Source organism: Mastigoproctus giganteus, chromosome 5 (assembly GCF_048544385.1).
Source record: "Mastigoproctus giganteus isolate SK-2022 chromosome 5, ASM4854438v1, whole genome shotgun sequence".
NCBI lineage: Eukaryota > Metazoa > Arthropoda > Arachnida > Uropygi > Thelyphonidae > Mastigoproctus > Mastigoproctus giganteus.
The window spans coordinates 187610999-187636682 of record NC_143579.1 but is presented as its reverse complement, the minus strand read 5'-3'; the positions used below and the strand labels follow the sequence as shown (position 1 = coordinate 187636682).

The window sequence follows — 25684 nt, the reverse complement described above, 5'->3', positions numbered from 1 at the left end:
TTTTTTTTTGTATGGGGGATTGTTTTGTCTTCCATTGTTTCTGGGTCAAACAGCGAACTTTCATAACAAGTAATTGCGGTACTCAGAAAGTCTGGCTCTTCAGTTTTTTCAGAACATCTTCACAAACCTTGCATATTTTCATTCTTTGATCTACATCCAGAATATTTGGCACCATCTTGGTGCACACTTTTCTCGTGTTTAAATTTTCAATTTAAAAATTACAAAAGAGCTACCTCATATCTCTTCACAGGGTGACTTCTATATGATCAGGCCCGACGTAGCCGAGTTGTCAGGAGCACGAGTGCAGTAACACGCTCTTTGAGTGGTCTGGGGTTCAAGTCCGTAACTGCAAAATATGATTAACATTTGTCTTGATTGATTTATTGTAAACTCCACTGACCTGGTGGTCGCAGGAGTATAAATAAGAAAATTTTTTAACCCCCAGCATTTTTGCTGTTATGAGAATTACATCAGGCATGCATGTAAAATTTACTTATTTCACTGATTGTAATAAAGATATTATACACAATTTTCCTAAAGTGACTTATTTAAACACGATTTGAAAATGATTTAAAATACATAAAACTTTGTTAAAATTCAATTAAATGTGTTCAATTCTCTTAATCCATGAATGATCAGACACTGCTGGGATCATAGTTGAAAGCCCCAACCTGACCCCAGACCTATCCATGAAACCTTGAATGACTGAAGACATTGTCAGAAATTAAAAATAAATGCCACTAAAAATATCATGTAATATACTAAAACTTTGATGATGAAAATAAATAATAAATAAATTACAATGGAAATGATTTTCTAAAAAACTTCCTTCCTTAAGGGGACCAAACCTTTTGCCCTTCATCGTGTTCACAGGTCAAAATACAAATGAGTGCATTCCCCACTCTATTTATTAATGGGAGATTATGTTTAAAACCTTATCTTCATTGAACAGGAAATTGTGATCTTTGTTTATGGAATGGAACGATAACTCTGACATCATGGCATGTATTGCCCTAACCAACACATTTTCCTGTTCAGTGAAGCTAAGGTTTTAAACATACGACACAATTATTATACAAAACTTTTAATTGTAGAAACCTTAGAAATGAGAATACAAAATAACTTAATTAACATGTGAAGCCCATTTCCCATCTCGGATTCGTGGACTTTCACGTGCATGCATATTAACAAGTAATCTCTCATTAATAAATAGCATGGGGAATGCACTCGTTTGTATTTCGACCTGTGAACACGACAAAAGTTGAAAAGTTTGGTCCCCTTAAGGAAGGTAGTTTTTTTAGAAAATCGTTTTCATCGCAATTTATTTATTTATTATCATTATCAAAGTTTTAGTATATGGTGTGATATTTTTAGTGGTGTTTATTTTTAATTTCTGACATAAATGTCTTTAGTGATTCAAGATGAATTGGATAGGTCTGTGGTCGGGTTGGGGCTTTCGGCTATGATCCCAGAGTGTCTAATCATTCATGGACTAAGAGGATTGAACATATTTTATTGAATTTTAACAAAGTTTTATGTATTTTAAATCATTTTCAAATCGTCTTTAAATAAGTCGCTTTGGGAGAGTTGTGTATAGAAGTCACCCTATGAAGCAATATTCAGGTAACTCTTGTAATTTTTAAATTTGATTAAAAACATAGGATATATTGCCCTTAGGTGTATAGTAATATTAAATTTTCAATTAAAACTTGTCTGTTTCTTTGTCTGTTGAATTCTGATGCAACCATTCTGATCGTCATTTAAGCATTAAAATGGTGTTAATGCAAGTAATTTAATGCTTAAGGCAATGATCACTTCTAATCCATATCCTTAACCAATCCACATTTTCATCAGTTTTCATGGATACCAGGCAGCCTGGCTTTCATCATCAACCATGCTCTCTCTTCCTTCAAAAAATCATGTATGCCATTCAAATATGCGAGCTCTTAACATAGTATCATCTCCATAAACTTGATGTAACAACTCATAACTTTTAGTTGGAATTTTCTTTATTTTGTTAAAAATTTGTGGTTGATTCATTGTTTGATTCTTTTATCTGTCATTTTTCCATCAAGCTGCAAGAACACAAGGTAATGTAAACCTATCTCACTGCAAAGCAAATAAACATGTTGGAATGTGACGGCATACAACTAGGGAAAGGTTCAAGGTCAATTGCTGTGCCTTTGTTTCACTGGTGTGTAGTGGCTGCATATGCAATATTGTTATTTAATAATTGCGTCTCATATTGTGTCATATTGATTGATACCCATAGTTATATCTGTTTTTTGGCAGTTAAATTTAACAGGAACATATATGCATAAAATATTATTCATTCTGATTAATCTCTTCAATGTCCCCAGTATAAGGCTTCTTTCCTTCAATCATTTATTTTCAGTACTAATTTTAATTCCATTAAACTAAACCAAAATATTGCTTTTAATACACACAAATAATATGAAGCAAGTCAAAATTGAATTCACAACAATCCATTTGTCGTATGGCTTTCAACTGGTGACATTACAAACCAGTGCAAGGGCTTTGTTTAATAAACTACATGCCAGTTGCACATCTACTCTTTCTCAGGTGACACACACAAGTTGATAAAATTTTAAATTGAAAAAGGACAGTTGCCTGTGGAGCTAAAGAGTAATTGTTTATCAGAATAACTTCCACCCGATGTTTTGGAAGTGGTCAGTTTGAATAAATTTGAAAGAAGATTGAACAGATTATTCAAAGAGATAATCATATGAAGTTTCTTCCTCTCTCTCTCTCTCTCTCTCTCTCTCTCTCTCTCTCTCTCTCTCTCTCTCTCTCTCTTCTTCCATAATAATAATTCTTGTTTGTACTCCGGCACAACTACCAGGTTAGTAATACAAACGTTAATCGTATTTAGCAGTCAGGGGCTTGAACCCCAGTCTGCTCAAAGAGCACGTGCTACTGCACTCTCGCTCCTAACCACTCGGCTACATCAGGTCATAGTTAATATTATATAAGTTTACTTCCTTACATTATTTGTATTCTTGAAATGTTGTGCTTATTTTGTTTAGGTCCCTTAAGCGAAGTCCACTTGTCAATTGACAGATTTACCAAAAAAGTCAAAGGCTTTGCTTTTGTAACCTTTATGCTACCCGAACATGCACTGAAAGCTTTTGCTGAACTTGATGGAACAATTTTTCAGGTTGGTGGTACCCATATTTTTTAGTTTCACAATAGTGAGTTGTGTAAAGAGTGATTCACTTTATTTTTAATTTTGAAAAGCTTTAATTCATTTAAAAATTTAAAATTTCATTTAGAATTTTAATTCATATAATCCATTCCTGATGAAAACATGTTAAATGAATTAAGTGAATTAAAGTCGAAATGCTGTTCCACAATGAATTTGTTTTTGAAGGATATTTTCTTTACTGAGGTGCTTTTTAGGATATCATATTTATTTAACTCTAAATGTAAATATTCCTTAAAGCATTTTTTTTTTTTTTTTTATGTTCAAGTTTTAGAAATTTATTTTAAAAACACAGTTGTCTAGTTCTTTAAATTTAAGGTTAAGTTTATTTCCCCCTTGTTTTTCTTATTGCTGCTGTACAGAAAATATTATTATGATGTATTTTGTTTTCCTTTATTTATTTAATTTTTTCCCAGACCGCTTCGGGTAAAAAAAAAAGGGCCTAATGTTAAAATGTTTTATCATGGATGATGATGTGGCTGCAGCAACAAAGTAGTTTGAATAGTCACCTGAATTCTGTGCTGTGAAAATAGATTTGCTTGTGCAAACATTAAAATGGATTTTTAAACACCTAGTTTTTCTTAAATAAAAATCTCTATTTAGATTTATTATCATCACCATATCATCTCTATTATCACCATAATTTGAAATTAAAATTATCTAGGATAGAGGGAGAAGAAATGAGTGGCCAGTTAAGCAAAATTTGAGTGAAATTCTTGAGTTCCTTATCCAGAACTGTAAAATAGTGCAAAATATGACTATTTCATAATTCAAAATGGCTAATCCTATCTGCATATAGATAAGTCTAATAGTTTTTATTTATTTATTAAATGGTGATATCCTATTTCACTTCATAATGTACTAAATGTTGACAAACTTCATGTTTTTCTATATACACATGCAAAAGTTACTTTGTAGTTCAGATATGGATGAATAATGCCATTAACAGTTTGTGATTAGAACTTCAGATTGGTACTTAATCAGCTATCCATGAATACAGTTAAATTTTACACTTAAGTTACTATAGTACCAGTTGCGAAATTTCAAATGATATTTTATATATGGGTATTTTATTAAATTTTTTACTGTATGTTAATGTGACAAAAAATTACTAAAAGTTGCAAAATCAAGAACAGACTTATGTCCATTCTTGAGTGTGCATGAATCTTGATTATTCAAAGTTAGTAATAGTTCCAGAGCAGTAATAGTTTCAAAGCATAATAGAGATTTAAAATTAAACTAAGCTATACATACGATCTAGAGATTTAATAATAAAAGAATTGTTACTATTAAAGATGAAAAGGTAATTTAATCTACTACAGTAAACTCTAGCACCCTGGTGATTGAGAGGTACCAGATTTTAAAATTGTCTGGATTTTAGAGCAGTATACCTTTGGGGTGGAGGAGCTTATTTCAGTGAATATTAAGCACAGACAACTGAACTTATTTATATCTGTAAACACTTGTAATGACTTCCTTCTTCTTTCATTTGTTTTTGCAGCCAGCAGCATTTAAACTATAATACAATGGTCTTATTTCCCACAGCAGAACTAACTTGCTTTTATAATGAATTGCTCTCGTAGTGCACTACTTTCATCAGCTAACTTTAGCTATTTCATATACTGGTGAATACTCCATGTTAATCCAACTCATTAGAATGGTGCTTTACACCTGTTTTGTCTGCATATTGTCAACAGAAACTATCTGCTATGTGCTGAGAGAACATTTAGTCCTGAAGCAGTCTGTGTCAGCCTGTTTCAAGACTATATATTTGAAAGTAGTGCAATATGGGGGCAACTCATTGCAAAGGCAAGTTTGTTCTGTTGTGAGAATTAACACCATGCACTATCTGGGCAGTTTAACTCCTACTGACCGCAAAACCAGATTAAAGGACAAAATTTTCCTGCAAGCATCTTTTGTCATCAGTTATTGAGACTTAGGCAATGGAACTCCACTAATACTACTATTGTTAGTGGAATTCTGCAGAGTTCAGTGCTAGGCCCATTGTATTTATTAATGAAGGCAGTATTAATATCTACATTTTGTAGATGGTACAAAGGTTGGCAAGGTGGTTAATGACAGTAATTAGGTTGCTACTGCAACGAGATCTAGAAAAATTAGACAGATGGGCTGAGAAAACCAATTGAAGTTTGATCTATACAAGATAGTGCATACGAGTAGCCCCAGAATAATATGCCAACTGTGTGGTGCCACACTGAGGTTAGTGAAGAGTGGAAGAGATGACCTGGGACAATGAGGCTCTCTGAGAAGTGCATATGGGTTGCTAGGATTTTATCAGTGATATACAGAAATTTTGTAAGCAAGGATAAGGATGATTATCTTGTTATAGAAGGCAATGTTTGGGCCACATCTTGAGTACTGCATACAGGTCTGGAGGCCTCATTTTAAGAAGTAAGTGGATCTATTGTAATGAATGCAGAAAACAACAAGATTAGTGAGGGGGGAACAAAATGGTGCTCTTAGCTGGAAAGGCTTCAGTTCTGCAAATTTCAGCATCAGGAGACTAGACACTTGTGAGGAGACCTCATTGAAGTTTTTAAGGCTTTAAATGATTGAATAAGCTCAATGCTGCATAAGCTTGTTTTCTTGCATCATTTGCCACTACTAATACTAATAAAGCCAGCCAGGAAAATGCCATCAACATAAGGGATGATGGGGTGACTTGAAAGAAAAGAGTATGAATGAGAACAACAAGGCTGGGAGGACACCTATTTCGGGTTAGCCTAAGTGAATGTTACTAAATGCAGATTTCAGACATGTTAGAGAAGATAAGTGTACAGTTGTACTATTAAGTCACTGCCACTCTCTGTGGGGGTAACCAAGATGCAGTAATAGTTCCAGAGCAGTGATATCAAGGAAGAAGAAGTGAAGCTTCTCCTTTTTATGCCATATTGCATGAATCAGGGAAAATGAATTGAAGAAATTCATTTTCAGTTGAATGTGCTGAGATTCCATAGTGAATTGACTTCGGTTAGAAGCAAAATTGGCCCAGAAAGTGGTTTCAATAAAATTTTGTCTAAAAGCTTTAGTAAGGGAGAAGCAAATAGAGGTAGGCCTGAAGTCGTTTGGCTCTTGTGGCTTTGCACACTCGGGGTCAGGCATAATTCTATAGAATTTCCAGTCTGGAGGTACATAAACCTTGAATGAGGGTTTGGTTGTAAAAATTTGCCAAGATATCTAGAATGAAAAAGCTATCAATTTTGAGGCAGCAGTTGGAGATAAAATCCAGTCCTATTGCAGAGAAGTTTGGAAGGAAGTGGATTAGTTACTTTAAATCAGAAGATGAAATAGAGATTTTAGACAATGTGACACAACACAGAGTCCTTGAACATGAGCATAGCATTAGTGGATAAGATAAGAACAAATCTGGTAACATGATCTTCCCAGGTCTCCTGCTGGGAGTCTTGAAGGATGAATGAAACTTTCTATGAAAAGATCCTCTTTCCTTCTTGAAGTTGAGCATTGATATATTGAGTTAGGGCCTCCTTCTTGGTAATATTGCGCCTCCGTAGCCAGGTGGGAAGGAGCAGCAGTGCGTAGCACACGCTTCTTGATTAGACCGGGGTTCGAGCCCGTCACCACCAAATACGGAGGATGCGGAAAGGTCAAGGGAATGACCACCGCATATTCCTGGAGCAATATGGCCTTAGTTGCTAATGCTCCTAAAAACCAAATAACAATAACAATAACAATTGGTAATATTAATCAGGAAATGGTGAGCGAAAAGTTAGCATAGGTCTTATGAGAGGGCTGCTTTCAAAACTTCGAAAAATGCTTTCTGCTTGTTTTGGAAAAGGGTCAGTAAGTTAGATGTTCCCATAGTTTGTTTTGCAAGGAGAAGCAGCACCACCACTTTGACATTGTCATGTGTGAAAAAAATCAAGCCAATGAGCCCACCAAAACCAGGCAACTGGTTAAGGAATCTGAAGGCAAACTGATCACAGGATAAACATAAACAGGAAATTTGGCAAGTTCAGGAAAAGCGACAAAACTGGCTTGCCAGAGATACTGTAAATGTAGCTATTAGAGAAGGCAGTCTCAGTCAAAACAAATTGGTAGATTTTTGGTGAAATCAGTAACTTGGGTATTAGTAAAGATATTGTCCAGCCTGGCAGCCTTCCGTACAGATGAGAATTATAAGCTAGATGAGCAAGTGGCTGTATTAGTGGAAAGTGAATTACTAAGGTTAAAGTCACTGACACAAACTACGATATCAGTTGGTTTTGTGGAGATTAATGAGAAGCTTAGATCATCAAATTGACCAAGGGGCACAGTATGCCACAACAGTGAAGACACAGGTGCCACATGTGGATATTGATGGCCACAGCTTCAGGTTGAGAATCTGATACTGAACAGTGGGAGATGATAGGATAAGACATGGAGAACAGGAAACACCACTACACCATTGATTTTCATGAGGTGTAGCATGAAAATGAAGGATAAAAGTAAAATTGGTAGCAAAAGTGCCTAAGCCACATCTTATTCACAGTTCCAGAAAACTGTGAATCTTGTTGCAGAGGCGCCTTGCATTTTGGAAGATGTTAACTTTACAGATTTGTACACGTAGAATGAAGACAAGTGCTACACTGAAGAAAGTAGGATGGCGATGCATCCTTGAGATGGATTGATCGCTAATGCCAGCAAGAATTATCCCTGAGGACAGGTCAGAGTTTTGTGCAATAGTTCTAAAATATGGTTTTTGCAATGTAATTAAATGCGAACACCTGTTAGGTACTGTGTCCCCAGCATTTCAACTCTTTTTATTTGTGAAAAGAGTAGTGTAGAAACTGATAGGCACCTACACCTGATAGGTTGTCTGCTGTATACTGTCCATACATGTACATTCTGTTTACTGACAGTCACTAAGGCAGTGTTTCCCAAACTTTTTTAGTCATGGAACACTTTTCATCTCACAACATATTCATGGAATATTTACGAAACACAAGTTTAGCCAAAGCGAAAGAAGAAGTGGTGCTAATATTATTACATATGGCACACTGTGCATCGAGAGCATCTTTATTTCCAACGCATGTAAAGCCGAAATTCAAATAACTGTCATTATACTTTCATTTTTGGTATTTTATTAGGCGGTTCCTGTTTTTTCACTTCGGATTTCCGGGGAATAAAAGACTGCAATTGTTCACCCTCACTTTGAAGTGTGACAAAATTGTGTTCGTTTTCATCAAGCAAGTTGCACTACTAGAAGTACTTTGCTTCTCGTTTTAAAGTTCCCCCTTTCAACCACAAATCTATGGTCACATATTTTAGTAATAATATTTCGAAATACTAATTATTATCAAAAAAAATTTATACAAGGAAGTGAGTTTATTATGATATCGGTTCACTTCCTCCTCTCCTTCAACCCATGTACTAATGGCATATTAGATCACTATATTGCTACTTTTTTGTAGGTGTCATTACCTCTCCACATACTTCTCTATGCAAAGCCCGCCAAAATAAAGTGTTCCATGGTCTATTTGATTATTAGTCTATGCCATTATATTAACTGAAAAAAAATTATGTTTATTATTTTTCGCGGAACACTGGTTCACATCTCACGGAACACAGTTTGAGAAACGCTACACTAAGGTTAAAGTGCACTTTGCTAGTGGACCATACGTGGTGAATGACTCACACTGTTCCTGAAATAATGATGAAATGAATAAAAAAATAAATTAATTAAAAAAAAACGAATCTCCTTTCTTTGTCAATATCAGCCAGGAATTATTGCATCTGCATTTTGAAAGGAAACAGTTTTAAGTCTGGTCAAACCATGCTTAACATGACATTTCGTTGAAACACAGCAGTTGCAACAATCTTTTCAGTTTCTGTGGTCAATGAATAAATTCTTTCTCTGCCAACAGTGCACTTCCTGTCACATTACAGAACCAACCTGTTAACACTTCTTTACTAACCTCAAAACTGTTAAGCTTTCTAGAGCTTTTCTCCAACAAAATCTAAATCTCACATTCAACTTACATTGTACTGTTAATAAACCTCCTGATCTGATAAAACCTTTTGAAACACACACACACACACATAACTATGTTTAATGACACCAAGCTCACAAATGTCAACCCAATACATAAACATAGGCATTCAAAACTATTGCATCTTTTCTTGAAGACTTACATCGCTGAACATTCCTTAATTTTGAAAAGGATTTCAGAAGGGTTCTCAATTAACTCAATTTATAATTAACTGAAAGAAGCAATTATGTTATTTATAACAAAAGTCTGGGAACAAGACTATAGGTGTGAAGATGGAGACTTCTGGAGTTGTTGCAAACAGATAAGTTTTCTTAGAAACTTTATTGTATTTTTCATGAGTTAACATATTTTTGTTTTATAAATATATTAAATAGGTTTAGTAGCAATCGTTAGCTTATTTTTTAAATTTAGTTAGTGATTTTGTAAGTTACAACTCGATACTCATACCGCTGCTGTATTGGTGTTTTGGAGGAAATATCATAGAATAACCAGCAGTGCAGAAGAATAGTAGGGCTTTAATTGTAATAAATAAGTATTTTGAAGGTTTTAATCACTTTTTGGCATATATCTTTTGTATTTAGCTAAGGATATAACTAATTTAACATTGTGATCATTACGGTATAGCTTAACTTGATAGCTAAGGTATAATGTAAAACTAAATAGCAGAATATGTATTACGGCATTAGCTTAGTATAGTATTATACAGTCAAGAATTTTTTTTTATGTAAACATGAGAGGTATTAGAACCTATAGTACTTAGTACCATGCTTGGGTTGGAGGTTGAGAAGGTGAAAGAAGATATTTGTTGACATTGGACTTGAACTTCTGTAGACTGTAATTTTCAGGAAATACATATGAAGGAAGATTGTTCCAGAAAACGGCAGTTGAATGAATGAACAAGGAAGATGAAAAGTTGGCTCTGTGAGTTTGGAGTTGGACAGTAAATGGATGTTGGCTGGTGGTGGCACCTGTTCGGACTGTTTTCAAAGAGAGAGAGTGGGAATTATAGAAGCCAATTCAGAAAAACAGTGCCCATGGAAGTATCTGTAGAAGAGGCATGCAGCAGAAACAGTACGTCTATGAAAAAGCGAGTGGAGAGACTCTGTTAGGGATGAATCATTAATTACCATAACTGCCCTCTTCTGAATGGAATCAAGAAGCCTGAGAGAGGTTTTGGGGGCACCACCCCAAATGTGGGAACAATATACAGAGTGAGCAGCTGTTTGGAAGAAAAGTAACACCGAAAGCAAAAGAGAAAACCAAGTTTTTTTAGATGCAGAGGAAGCAATATTTGTAATGTGCTTGTGCCAAGAGAGATTAGAAGTAAGGGTAATCCCCAAAAGAGATATATCATTTTGCCTAGAAATCGGAGTGTCACTAAAGATAAGCATAGGAGCAGAAGAATCCTTTTTGTGAGATATAAGACAAGACTGAGTTTTAGAAGGGTTGAAATCAACTAAGTTGTCTTTGCCCCACTGGAGAATTACATGAAGATCGGTATTTAAGGAATTGGTAGCAGATTTTTGAGAAGTTGAAGCTGATTGAGCAGGACAAGGTTTCTCAAAATGGAAAGTGGAATGCAATGTGCTATCGTCGGCAAAACTATGGATAGGATTTCCAGTCAATGGAAGAAGGTCATTAATATACAACAGGAAAAGAGTGGGGGAAAGAACAGAATCTTGGGGGACACCGCTATTAGTGGAGAAGTGAGAAGACAGAGAGCCATCTACCATCACCCTCAGTGAGCAATCAGAGAGAAAACTGGATAACCAATTACAAAAACAGTTGGCAAACCATAAGATGGAAGCTTGTTTAGAAGACCTTTATGCCAAACACGATAGAAAGCCTTTGAGATGTCAAGAGCAACTACTTGTGTTTCACCAAACCTTTCCATTGAATTAGTCCATAAATGGGTAACATAAGCCAGAATATCACCAGTGGATCGACACTGACGGAATCTATACTGGTGATCGTTGATCAGACGGAAGGTTTCTAGGTAGTTTAAGAGTTGGCGGTTAATTGATTTCTCCATTATTTTAGAAAGAGTAGAAGTAATTGCAATGGGACGATAATTGGATGGCAGGGATTTGTCACCCTTTTTAGGAACTGGCTGGATATGAGCAAATTTCCAAGCATTAGGAAAAGCACCTTTGGAATAAGAAAGTTAAAAAAGGCGGCAAAGAAAAGGAGTAAGTTCAGGAGCACAGGTTTTGAGAACAAGTGGAGAAATACCATCAGGACCTGTCAAGGTTCGTCAAAATCGTTCTGACATCCTTTCGACGGAAGACCACAGGAGGCATTGAATAGACCTTGTTGGGAATGGTGGCAGGTGTTTTACCAAGATCATTAATACATGAGCTGGAAGAAAAATGGGATGCTAGTAGGTCAGCTTTATCCTTGGCTGAAGTGACAACAGAACCATCTGGTTTGGACAGAGGTGGGAGGAGAGATGGGCAAAAGTTGCGGCCAATAGCTTTGGCAAGAGACCAGAATGCTCGGCTACCATTGCGGCAAAAAGCAAGTTTTCTACTCTAAGCCTGTTCAAACTCTAGTTTGGACTGATTAATAACTGCTTTACAATTGTTGCGAGCTTTGGTGTAGGCAGAAAATGAAACTGAAGAATTAGAAACAAGCCAATTACGATATGCAACATTCTTCTCTTGAACAGCCTTAGCACATTTATTGGCAAAACCAAGGTTTAGATAAAGGACGAGATTTTAAAGTGGAGTGTGGGATAAAGGATTCCATTCCTGCAAGAATAATTTCACTGACACGATCTGAGCAAACGTTGACATCAGAAGTTTTGAAACAGTAATCCGACCAAGGAAAAGAAGAAAAGAAGTCTCGCAGGTCATCCCATTTTGCATTCTTGTAATGTCAAACAACACGAGGTTGGGAATACCCATGTGATAAAGGTTCCATTGGAGAAGAGACAATCACCAAGTTGTGATCTGAAGTGCCTAAAGGACCTCTCACTTCGACCGTGTACTTAGAAGTGTTGTTTGTGAGAAAAACATCAAGTGTATTGGCTGTATGATTAGGATTGACCGGTACTCTTGTAGGTAAATGAACAATCTGTGCTAGGTCTTTAGTAATTGCAAAAGCCTCAGCATCTCGACCTGCTGGGTCGGTGTGACTAGAAAACGGCAGCCAGCTGGAGTTGTAAACATTAAAATCAACAAGGAAAATTACCTCACTGTTAGGAAAGTTGGACTGGAGAAAGTCAAGTTGCAAAGAGAGGAAGTCAAAGAGCTCCAAGTGATTAGTGGAGTTGGGAGAACAGTAGAGACAAAAGATGAATTTGATACAATGAGGTAGAGAGATTTTAAGCCAGAGAAGATCAAAGAGAGGAGATTCCAAATTGCCAAGTCTTTGACAGGGAATATCAGAACGGACACATGCACAAGTACCACCTTTGAGACGAAAGGAATCATACAGCAAATAATTTGGGCATCTGAGATGAGCAGTAGTTGAATCAATCGATAACTGAGATTCTGTTAGAAAAAGTACATGGGGGTTTGGCAGACTGCAAGTGGAAACGGTCGTTGAGATTAGAATTGAGACCACGTATATTTGTGAAATGAATTAGGAAGTGCTTGGGAGGTTTAAATCTTTTCGCAGATAAGCTTTATCCAATTCATGGTGTATTCAATAATAAGAAAAGGTGGGTGGGACATGCTGTATGAAGTAATGAAATTTTTGGATATGGCGTACACATGGTAAAAATATACCCAGATCCTTGACAAAACGTGGCCTCGACAATGCTCCCTACATACACACTACTCGGACTCCCTCCAGTCATTATCTGGCAGAGTAGAGGTAGCAAGATTATACACTAGCTGATCCGGAAGCCTCCTAGAGAGTTACCAATAGGTTCGGTCCAGTGTACTAACTAGCGGCCGGCCTGCGAACACCATTTTAGAGCTGTACCCTCGAAATGTAAGGAATATTGGATCTCGCCACGACATTCATCATAACCTCAAAAGTCATCAATCATACTGCATGATGGAAGAAATAGGGAGGGCTTGACCGGAACTTAGCTCTAGAGACTAAACATGGGTTCCGCCACTTCAAGCCTCCAATAAGCAAAGTGGTGGTATTGCACCGGTTGATGAGTCATCTACCACCTAGTACTGCCTGGTAACATAGAGGGGCAGCATTCCTCCATGTGGTGTGGTGTGGTGTGGTGTGGGCGCCACACCTTGACCCCTGCTTACGTAGGTTCACACACGGGTGGTCACCCACCATGTACTTGTGTATGGAGGTTATACCCAGGATTACTAACAGTCCCACCATCGTGAAGGTGCAAGAAGAATAGTACAGTATAGTAAATTAATCAATTAAATTTATTAACCTTATTAACTTTCATTGTTAATTAATTATATCATATTTAAACAGAAATCATGCCCCAGACTAGAGCAACAAAGCAGTATTCACAAAGTAGTGGGGGTGATGTGGCTCAATTCTCCAATGCATCACAGTCTAAAAAAATGTGCAACTTGTGAAATGATTGCGAACCTTACAGGAACAGGACATAATTTAGCCAAGGAGGAGGTTGTGTGTGTGTGGTAGGTGCACAGAGTGTGAAGAAATTAGGCACCAACTCAGTGTTTGGATGGGCACGTATGAGAGTTTGAAGATTAGGGTAGATGCCCTCGAAGTAATTGAAATGGGGGACTCATCAAACTATCAGCTGCCGACTGAATGCCAGAACTCACTCTTCTGCATCAGGCAATGCAGTGGCAACCTTCAAGGTAGAATGCACTGGTTTCACAGGACTCTGTTGTCAGGGGGGCAGGAAATATTTTGTGCAAAAAGGATAGGTGGAATAGGACCAGTGGCAACAGTTGATGTAGAGCAGATGTCATTTTTTAAGGGCACAAAGGGTGATAGTGTTGTACATGTTGGCCCTAATGACATCTGCAGGCTTACTTAACAAGTACAGGTCTATGTTGAAAAAAAAAAATTGCGAGTTACGGTTAAATTGAAAGTGTCTGCAATTCTCCCCAGACATGACAGGAGGGAATATATGATGAGATCATTGTCAATCAATTCAGCCTTAGAGAAACTGTGCAAGGATCATGGGGTAGAATTTTTCACAGCGTGGTCTGTGCTTGTTACAGAAGAGATTGTTCCTACAAGGATGGGATACTTAAATAGAAAGGGTGCAAGATTATTTGCTGACGCTATCAAGGCAGTGTTATGTGGGTCAGAAAACTGCTAGATTTCTATTATTCACAAAATAATAGATTAACAGTAGTCTTGAAAGGGAGGTACTCAGGATTTCAAGGACTGCTGGGAGTCAGCATAAAACAAGTAAATACATGGGTTGTATTAAGGTAACTAAGAGCAAGAACAGGTGCATGTATACTTACATGCAGACCAACACTAGGAGTATAGTAAATAAATTTGATGAGTTTGAAGTGCTGGTGAAGTTATCAAAGGCTGATGTTGTTATCAGAGACATGGTGTCACTCAGATAAAGAATGCAGAATTAAAATTTGGGGAGTATAATGTGTACAGAAAGGATAGACAGGATAGAAGGGATGATGCTGTCAGTTAAGAAACACAAAATCTAAGGAAGTGCATCCAGTTGACATGGGTGGACAGTGCAGTGTTGAGCAAGTTTGGTGTGACATAATCACCGGGAAAACAAAATTGAAAGTAGGACTGTCTTACAGGCCTAATGGCTCTGACGAGTACAACAAACAACTATACACAGAAATAGAGAGGACCAGTAAATCAGATTGTCTTACAATGGGTTATTTTAACTTCCCAGATATAGACTGGAACTTGTAGGTTGGTCACTCATACACTAACAAGAGTTTTGTGGATTTATTGGGTGACTGTTTTCTACAGCAGCATGTTCGAGAGGCAACCAGAGGGAGCAATACTCTTGATCTGATTATCTGCAGTGATTATTCATGCATTAAGAATCTGCAGATAAAGGAACGAGTAGGTGGCAGTGATCACAGTGTATTGATGTGGGATTTACTCAAATATGTAACTACCATCAGGGTAAATGGAAGGGTTTTTGCTTTCATAAAGGTGACTACAGTGGTCTCAGATAGTTTTTAAATTCTGTACAGTGGGATCGACTGACCAACAGTGTAGTTTCAATTAGTTAATTGATTATCTCACAAAAATGTCACTTCTCAACTACTTCCTTTAAATCACAAATTTACAGCTGAGCCCTTACAGCCTTTTATACAAACTGATCTATAGGTTGCTTAAGGGCTGGGATAATGGTAGTATAGGTACAAAAAGGCCTTAATACTGTCATCATTGTTTGGTAAATTTTGGAAGAAGATTGTGCAGATGCATTTCTAACAATGTCTTAATGTTTTAATTTTCTTTTAATTTTTCCTTCTGAATGATTTTACTTCTTTTAGTTGAGGGCTGATGACCCTCCTATGTGTGAGTCCTGTGGCACAACTTTATCTATTAGACACCTTTTAGTTGAATGTCCAGATTTTAGCAATATCCGTTTTACCGCCTTTAATCATCTGACTGAGCCGTATACACTCAGTCAGATTTTATCCGACAATGACAATGTGTCTGCTATTTTTAGCTTTTTGAAAGCAATAAACGTTTTTAATAGTATTTAAAATTTATATGTTATTGTTATATCTTTTATTGACTTATCTTTTTTATATATTTATTATTAGATCTGGACATGGTGGCCTAATTAATTAGGTCACCGAGAATTTCAATTTTTTTAAATATTACCTAGTCTTGGCGCATTATAGCCGTAGTTGCTAATGCGCCAAAAAAACACAAACAAACAAACAAACTTCTTTTAGAAAATTGTTGTGAAAGCCTTCTGAAATAAGTTTGGAATTCTTTTATTAAATTCTTGTTTTAAAAAAATCTGTTCTGTATCATAAATACACACTATAGTTCTACTACCTCATACCATTCAAACAAAATGTTTCTATGTGTTAGTTTCAAAACTGAGAATGCTCTTGGTAGGTGCAGAGACTACTTTTTATAAGTAACATAACCCCCAAATCCCTTCTCTTCTATCTACCCTTCCTAAATACATTGTACATGTCATAGCTTAGAAGCTGTTTACAAAAGTTCAAACTTTGAAACAAGTTTTGAACTTTCTCTTTTGAAATGGCTATTCTGTAAACTTACATTATGTCTTACTGATATTTCTATGTTAAAGTATAGTCTGTTTGTTATGCTTCTCTTATGCATCACATTATATGCTATTGTATTAAGTTTGGCACATGCAAGGAATGTTGTCAAATTAATTAATATATATATATCATTAGATTTACAGAATTAATTACCTGGTATTCTTTTGTTATTCACTATATTATTTAATTAATCCTTTGATTAATAACTTGTTTAACTCTTTTCTCATGCACCTGAATTTTATTTACATTTTCCGACTAAGTGTATTTACCTTGCCTTTGCTTAAGTTTCAATCAGTGATTTGTCAAGTTTACTGAAGTGGCCACTATTATAGTACCTCTGGAAATAGAAGCATGTAGTTTAAAATATGAGGGAAGAGATGAGGTATGAAAGGTCATGACAGTGCAATCAGCTAATGTTCTTTGTTAATGTTATTAATTATTCTTAAAAACTTCAAGAATAATTGATTTAACAGAACACCTTTTCAAATTTATTTAAAGAAGTTTAAAGTTTATGAGTAATTTTTAAAGTTCTTTCAAATATATTTTCTCCTGTAAAAATGAGAGAAAACTTATTTGAAATTTTAATAGTTGAGGATCAAAAACTGGAAACTTTTCCATGCTTTTTATGAACACTCTTGCAAGCAGAAAACAAGAGAAGGTTCATGCATAGATTGTTAAATAAAGTTACATTTAGTTTTTCTCCAATGAAATGGATATGCTCTGCTTGAAAAAAAAAAAAAAAAAAAAAAAAAAAAAAAAACTGAAGTAAGAAATATTTATGCTTTTCTCATATCCAGCATCATCACAGAATAAAACGTTGACTTTTAAAGAAGGCCAAAACAAAGTACGTAAAGAAACTATTTCAGAGGAATTGGGATTTAATTTTGTTTAATGGACACAAATAACTGATAGTTTATTTTACCTGGATTACATGTTTCTGAAGAAACCACTGCTAAGTTTCTTCAGAAACATGTAATCACAACGTCTGTACATTCCATAGAAGTTGTGATTACATGTTTAAATTCCAAAACTGTGTGTGTGTGTGTGTGTGTGTGTGTGTGTGTGTGTGTGTGTGTGTGTGTGTGTGTGCGCGTGTGTGTGCGCGTGTTACTCATTCAGACATTGTCCTTCACATACTATCACCTAAATAACAACTATACCAAATCATCCATCAAGCCATCAGTGGGCTTGATGGATGATTTGGTATAGTTGTTAAGGAACATACTAAGCCATTCAGAAATTTTGCAGTGGCTGCAGAATTATTTACCCCTGATTGATGTCTAACAGACAATTAAAAACAGGAATCCACAAGCAGAAAATGTTAGGTTAACTAATGTTTAAAATCATACACTGGACTGGGAAACAATCTTGTGGCTGTATTTTAATATAAACAATGTATTTTTTAATAAAATTTACTTCTGGTACAATGCAGACTTTAAAAAAAAAAAACTTTTTTTTTTTTTTTTTGTTTTGGCCAAAAAAAACCCATTTTTCTCCTGCCTACAAATACTCTCTAGCTTTTTGAACTTCAGAAGTTAGCAGCTGTGTAGTTAGTGGTTATCAGTTACCTTTTTCGGACAAAAGTAGTGGTCTACCGATATCGACAGCTATACAGTGGCAAGCAAGAAGGGACTGAACATTTTGAAATGGAGTCTTGCTTCTAAACTGTCCTTTGACTTTACATGTGGGCGACAAGGCTTGGCATATTGCACCACATCTTGTTAAGGGTTATCCAGCAGTATCAGCTCTGGTCTTATCCACCCATAAATGGCCAGCAAGTGTTCCACAATGGTAAGTCTTTAAAATCCACTGATGCACAGCTAACCCTTGAATCAAATAAAAGAGAAAGTTTATCAATGCTCTGAATGCTGTAAGGTTTCCTATATGGATTCACCTTTTGGCTGCTAAAATATATTCAAGGTTTCAAAAAGGGCCAGCTTTAGTATTAACCAAGAGGCTATTGTGAAGCATCAAGAATGTATCTTTAGAGATGTTATGCTTTCTTTCTCTAAGAAATGACATAGAGTTATATCCTCCATCAGATGTCCTCAAATGTTTTGGTGATGCCACTCTATGTTTTCTCATACCTCTTCATTTTGGGACCTCTTCAGTAACATAAATATCATGAGTTCTAGAGCCTATGAAGACAATATGCTCAACATCATTTGCTATGCCCCTTAATGAAGCCAGTGCCTGCTTGAAACTCCTCTGTTGCTTGAGTTGTTACCCTCCTTCAAGATAAGACTCAAAGTGTTAGAATGATAACTATCAGAATCATCTGCATATGGACAAGGCAATACTTGTATACCAGTATATTGCAGAGATTAGGAGTAATTTCCCTATACCAGTCCTGATTCAGTTTTGTCCTTGGGCCCAAAATTTCAGCAACATTGGCCTTGTGGTCCAGTTGTCCACATTTAAAACAAACAACTCGCTTTCTTGATCTACCAGTTTCAGAATTTGAAGCTTTCTGAAATTGGTAGACACTCTTAACTTCTTAGGAAAAAACTGAACCTTAAGAACTGAATGTATGTCAGTGTATTTAGGGACAGCAGAATTATTAATGAAATTCCAAGCTCTTCCTTATTGTCTAGCCTTATTAATAACACTCAAATCGTCACCCCTGCAGACATTTACATAAGGGCTGAAATGGAATATGAATTTTCTCCTGAAAATGGCCCCAGTAACAAGTGGATCTTTTATTGTAGATTTTTAATGCATGAAGAGTTGTTGCTGATAATCAGATCGAGAAGATTGCTTCTTGTTGCAGTATCAAATAGTGATCAGAAAGGGAGATAAGTTTCATTTGTGTTCGTTAACAAAAGTAACTCACTACAGCATAGCTAAGTAAGCATATCACCCATCATAAATGACTCCGTTATATCTTAGGCATTGCTCCCTCCCATCCAATAAATATAAAGATTATTCAGGGAACAAATGCTCTCAACAGGCCACAGTGTTGCACAGCAGTTACTTCCTTCCCACCACCACACTCGCAAAGGGAGAACTTGGAATAACTATGTCCTCACATAGTTGTTAAGTTCATGTATGCTGTCTTTAAATGCTCAGAAATGGGAAATTTTAAAGTTTTTGTGGCATAAGCAACTCGAAAGAAATATCAAAATGATCTGAATTTTTCACAAATAGGGTCCACTGACTTGTCAGATTTTATTGCTTGTATACTTGCTGGATAATTACAAGTACATAATAATATCTGACAGAAGATGTGGTCCTGTGGTATAGTAATAACCATATACTGCAAGGAAGCCACAGGAATATGCTGCCTTGACCATAAAAAAAAAAAAAAAAAGTAGATAAGAAACAAATTATTTGTATAACTCCTTGCATAGGTAACTATCCAGCTGACCTTCGAATTTATTCAAACTGTCAGCCTCAACTGCCTGCAAAGGAAACCTGTTCCAACATGACTCGCTAACTAAAAGAAAACTTCCTTCGATCTAGTCTAAATCTTTTCCCCTCTAATTTGAATTTATTAGCATTAGTAGTGGCAAGAAAGCAAGCTTATACAGCATCAGGAAAAAAAAAAAAAAACACTTCCCATTTCACCTATCCATTTGCTCCAAAAGTTTGTCCATTTCTTCCTCGAATTTATTTAAGCTATCAACTTCCACAACAACAAATGGAAGTTTGTTCCAGCAATCAACCAGTTGCTGACTAAAGGCAAATTTCCATAAATCTATTCTGCAACTGCCTTTGCTCAGTTTGAATTTATGCTCCCTCAAGTATGTTATATGAGCAAGAGATAGAATCCCATCAGCATTCAGCTTGCTCAAACCATTCAAAGCCTTATACATATCAGTCAGATCACCTTGCAGGTGCCTAATCTCCAAACTAGAGGATTTGATATGTTTAGAAGGGTTAAATTGTTATTGTTAGAGGAATATTTATTTCTCCCCCCCCCCCTCCCCACTCCAGTGGGGAGAGGGGGTATTCTCATAATAATAACAATCTAACTCTTCTAATCCTATCAAATATAAAATAAGATGACAATACATATAAGACTTGATTGATCCACAGCCTTGTACTGGAACCTCTGTTCCCATTTTATTCTTAGTGGCTGGCATACTCTGCCTGACCATATGATGGAACAACAACTTGGATTTAGGTTTTTCCTAAAAAATGTAACATCTAGTGACAACCCTTTGATCAATTCAACACATACAACCACCTAATTGGACCTATAATCAACTCCCAATTCTGAACTGCTAACACAGATTAGTTTACCCCATTGTGTTCGTGCCAATCTTTGGGCACTCCCAGGATAGGACTCTGGCTGACACTTGGAGTTATTGGATCTAAGTGTTGCACCCCTGTACCCCACAGCTTTAGCAATATTTGTCTATATGTTGAGACACAAATATTGTTGAATTTGATAATTTAATTCTAATTATATACTAATTATAATTCTAATTTAATGACAGTAATGGCAGTGTGCTACTGCAACAGGATCTAGATAATTTGGGCAGATGGGCTAAGAAATGGCAACTGAAGTGTAACCTTGACAAATGCAAAGTACTGCATATGGGTAGAAGTAACCCCAGAGAAACGTGCCAACTGTGTGGTACTACACTTAATGTGGTAGAAAATGAAAAAGACCTGGGAGTAATTGTGCAGTCAGATATGAAGTTTTCTGAGCAATGCAGACAGGCTGCCAGGGCGGGTCATGGGGTTTTGTCAATGGTATATAGGAATTTTGCTAGCAGGGAGAAGGAGGTGATTGTCCCTCTGTATAAGGCAATGATCAGGCCACGCCTTGAGTACTGCATATAGGTCTGGAGGCCTCATTTTAGGAAGGATGTAGATTTACTTGAGCGTGTACAGAGAAGGGCAACAAGATTGGTGAGAGGAATGAAGGGATCCTCTTACCAAGAGAGGCTTAAGTTCTGCAAATTGCAGTGGCTGGAGACTAGGCACCTGCGCGGTGATCTGATTGAGGTATATAAGGCCTTGAATGGGTTGAGCACGCTGAATTCTGATGGAATCCTTCCACTTGTTCAGATTACGAACCTAAGGGGGCATAAATTCAAATTAAGAAAGGACAGATGTAGAATAGATGTGCAGAAATTTGCCTTTAGCCAGTGGGTGGTTAATTGCTGGAACAAACTTCCATCTGTCGTTGTGGAAGTTGATAGATTGAATAAATTTAAGGAGGAACTGGACAGGCATTTGGAGGGAATGGTGTGATTTTTTTTTTTTTTTTTTGGCTTATGCTGCATAAGCTCATACACTTGCTTTCTTGCATCACATGCTACTACTACTACCTCTTAATTTACTAAATGTAATATAAAAGAAGGGAGAAATTTGAATAAATAAATAAATAAATTTTCTTTTCCATTTAACTAACAACTGTCAGTCTGTCAGTCAGAGGATAGGTACTCAATCACATATTTTATGTATCTTATTCATTTTAAATTTTATCATACTAAGTGATCTTAGCATTATTATAAATTTTCCTTGTATTTATTTATCAACACCAGGGGCTCACATCTAGTGAGTATGGACTTGGCACACCCAGGATCCTGAGCTGGATATTATCATTTCTCTCTTCCTTTGTGATTCCCTTCTATTTTTCTTTCTCTCTCTCAGGGTAACTCAGAATTATTATTTTTTTTTTTTTTTTTGGCTGGTGCAGCAAAAGTCTCAGGCTTCCTTGCACCATATGGCCAATAATAATAATATTATTATTATTACAACAGTGCTAGCACAGGTTGAGGAAACTCTAATAGGTGAATAACTAACTTTTAATAATCTTAGGAAAAAAAGATTTCCTTTTCTTTCAGTGTATTAATATAAAGTTATAGCACTAACCTCCCACAGCCTGTGTCGAACTTGTTGTTAACTATTAATTGCTGCTGACACCAAGTCAGGTGGCCTGATGCGGGATTGATACTGACACCTGGTGGTTCCTTTAAGTGCAGGATTGCATATTAGGGCTGGCTCTTGTCTGCATGATATCTTTCCAGTAGAGATTTCTGCCACTGTCCTCACCCCCTCCCTCCTTAGAGTACTCTGTTCCTCTAACCTTGATCTGTTTACCTTGTGGTGAAATGGGCCACCCACTGCCTAGTCCCTACTGCTCTCCCAACCATCCTTAACTCTACCCCCCCCCAGCACTTGCTATTTCACCCAGCCTAACTCTTCAACTTCTCTCTGCCCAACAACACTCCCCTCCACCCAAATATTCATTCCCCCCCCTCCGGCGTCGTTATCAATAAAACAGTGCACTGCTGCCTACCCTTCATGTACTACTCTGTACCCTCTCCAGAGAAAATTATCCCCTGCATTTGCCTTCACCATTACTTACTTGATTACTGACTTGATCTTCTTGCACCTATTTTCCCCTTCCCCAATGCCTCTTTCCAGTACTTTTCACAGTTGAACTCCCCTCTTTTCTGCCTGCAGCCACCTGTAGTTTTCTAATTATTTCTGCATATTTTTAATGGTTCACCCTTGAGAATAACTATCCAGGACCTTTCCCATCCTGTGTATCTATTATGCTCCTGTTCTTTTCTGCCATGCCCTCTTAGTTCTTTCTCCCTCAAAACCACCCTTTTTCCTAACTACACTGTACTATTGATCAATCTTTGCTCAAAACTTATTCACCCTGCCTTCTTATACCTTTTGGGGTAAGAATGCAGGGTGAATGAGTTTCACTGATTTCTCCTCCACCAAGGACTCATTGCACTGCTTCCCCATCCTGAGTCTTCAACCACCTATCTCCTATTAAAATTGAGGGAGTGCAGTAGCACGTGCTCCTTGAGTAGACCAGGTTTCAAGCCCCTGACTGCTAAATACGGTCACTCTGCCAACCCGCACGGGACTGGACCAGCATGGCAGATTATGGTCCATTTCCCTCAACATGAATTGTTGAGGAGGCTTCCGTCCTGCAGTGGGTTGAAAATGGCTGCAGTTTTTTTTTTTTTTTTTTGTTGCAGAATTGATGTGTGGAAGTTTGCCTTCAGTCAGCAGGTGGTTGATTGTGGACAAACTTGCATTTGTTGTGGCAGTGGATAGTCTGGATAAATTGAAGGAAGGAGTAGGCACTATTGAAGGGGATGGACAAGTGATGTGGAAAGGTGATTTTTTTGCTGCTGTATAAGCTTGCTTCCTTGCATCATTTGCCCTGCACTACTAATAATAATACTGAAAACTGTACTTGGTTACCCACAGAATAGCATTTCTTCTTAAATGCCATGTATTGCATTCTTTATCAGTGTCCTCCATTTTCCCTACCACTGAAGCCAGACTGACTGGTCTGTAGTTACCTCTCTCTTATAACTGTCTTTATGGATTGGCATTTCAGAAACTGGTTTTCCACAGTATGTTCGTAATGTTGCAAGTCCCATTCAGTCATTTAGCCACGTTGTGGCTTTTTCCTGCCTTCATTCTCCTTATTAATCTCCACCTGAAAAAGCCATCCAGATGGTATCTCTAAATTTTAACACTGATGGTTATCCTTAAATTGTTAGTATGAATGATTAATGTGAAATACAGAGGTTCCATATTGTTTTATTTAGTCACCCAATTTGAATGTCGTATAATAGGTTGTGTACACCTTTGTTTATGGGTATCAGAAAGTGAGTGCTTTGTTTACTAAATGATGAATATTTCATTCTGTTTTTATTTGTGCTTAAAAATGTTTTCATGTTTTTATGTTTGTTCCTTAGCTTTGAGCATCAGTATGGTTATATATATATATATATATATATATATATATAATTTTTTATTTGGCATAATGAATTAGGCAGTAATTTTCTTGTGATTCATCAGCGAAAAAAAAAAATAAAAAATAAAAAAAATAATAATAGTAATAATGAGCCACCTCTGATATAGGCATTCATAGAAGTTGGTATTAATATTTAAGCTTTGGATCATGTGATTACATAAGAATGACAGGCTAAGTTATTTCTGGTTTGTGTAATCAATTTTTAGTATTATTATTATTATTAGCCATATGGTGCAAGGAAGCCCGGGGCTTATGCTGCACCAGCCAAAAAAAAAATTTCTGTGTTACCCTGAGAGAGAGAGAGAGAGAGAGAGAGAGAGAGAGAGAGAGAGAGAGAGAGAGAGAGAGAGAGAGAGAGAGAGAGAGAGAAATATAAGGGAATCACCAAGAAAGAGGAGAAGAATGATGATATCCAGCTCAGGGCCCTGGGTGTGCCAAGCCCATACTTACCAGATGTGAGCCCCTAGGATAGTACTTCAGTAACATTTTATCTGAAACAAATGAAAAGAAATTGCTGTGTTTCTAGACTTTCATGCACTCTGCATGTTACTTATTTGGAATTATGTGCTAGAATTTTAACTTTCATTTAATAATTAACATGTGAAAAAGGAATTTTTTTATAATGTTGAATTTAATTGCATATATTTTTCTGTACATTTTTCCAGGGCCGTGTACTCCATTTGCTTCCTGCTCACAGCAAAAGAGAAAGCAGTGAAATAAGTGGTAAGGGAAGAAAGTTTATAGATAGACATAGTTCAAAAACTGCTTTAGAAAGCAATCTTTTTTTACAAATTTTCAGAAATTTTTATCACCAAGCTTTATTCTTTTGCTGTTACCAAATCAAGATAACCTTACTTCAGCTCCTTCATGATTTTATTATAGTTATATAATATCTTTATTGCAGTCAGCGAAAATAAGTAAATTTTTTACATGTATGCCTGATGCAATGCCCATAACAGCAAAAATGCTAGGGGTTACTGGCTATACTGCTTATTGAAATCAAAGGTTAATCGTTAGGTGTGCAAATAACACAATATGTAACCCATTTTTTATGAAGTTGAGAGCTAAAAGCTTCATGCTGCAGAGGACACCTATCATACCTACAGAATAATGTATGTAGTACATACATTATTCTGTAGATAGCTGTAATGGCAAACTAAAGTTTACACATAAAGCACATACATCTTGTATTGTGAAGGAGATCACAAGATACTTTACTCTTAACTTTTAAATAAATGCAACTGTTATAATTAATGAAGTTAAGATAAAAGAATATTGCTATACCATGTGAGAAATTTTTGTACAAGTTATTAATTGAAATGTTTAATACCTCGGTCGAAATTTAATACAAATTGACTGTTTTAGGGATTGCACTAAACCCCATCATCAGGCCTCTGAACTCTAAATGAAATGAATAGTAGAGACTGGACACTTCTAGGCATTCTACAGGGTAATTCAAAATTTACACAACCCAAAATGAGCATTAATATCTCATTCTTGTAAGCATAAGTAGTCCTCCTCAGATTCTCATTGTGTTAATGCCATACCTCCATGTGCA

The 25684-nt window shown here is 36.5% G+C and overlaps 1 protein-coding gene across 2 annotated transcripts in view; it reads left to right on the top strand.

Annotated features, from left to right (window-relative positions):
- LOC150085940 (putative RNA-binding protein 19) overlaps positions 1-25684 on the top strand; it is a 496890-nt gene that overhangs the window by 195617 nt on the left and 275589 nt on the right. For both annotated transcript variants that reach the window (XM_090374301.1, XM_090374300.1), the window contains 2 exons: positions 3048-3178; positions 24792-24849. In XM_090374301.1, the coding sequence (XP_090230427.1) occupies positions 3048-3178; positions 24792-24849 (189 nt within the window). The remainder of the gene's footprint in view (positions 1-3047; positions 3179-24791; positions 24850-25684) is intronic.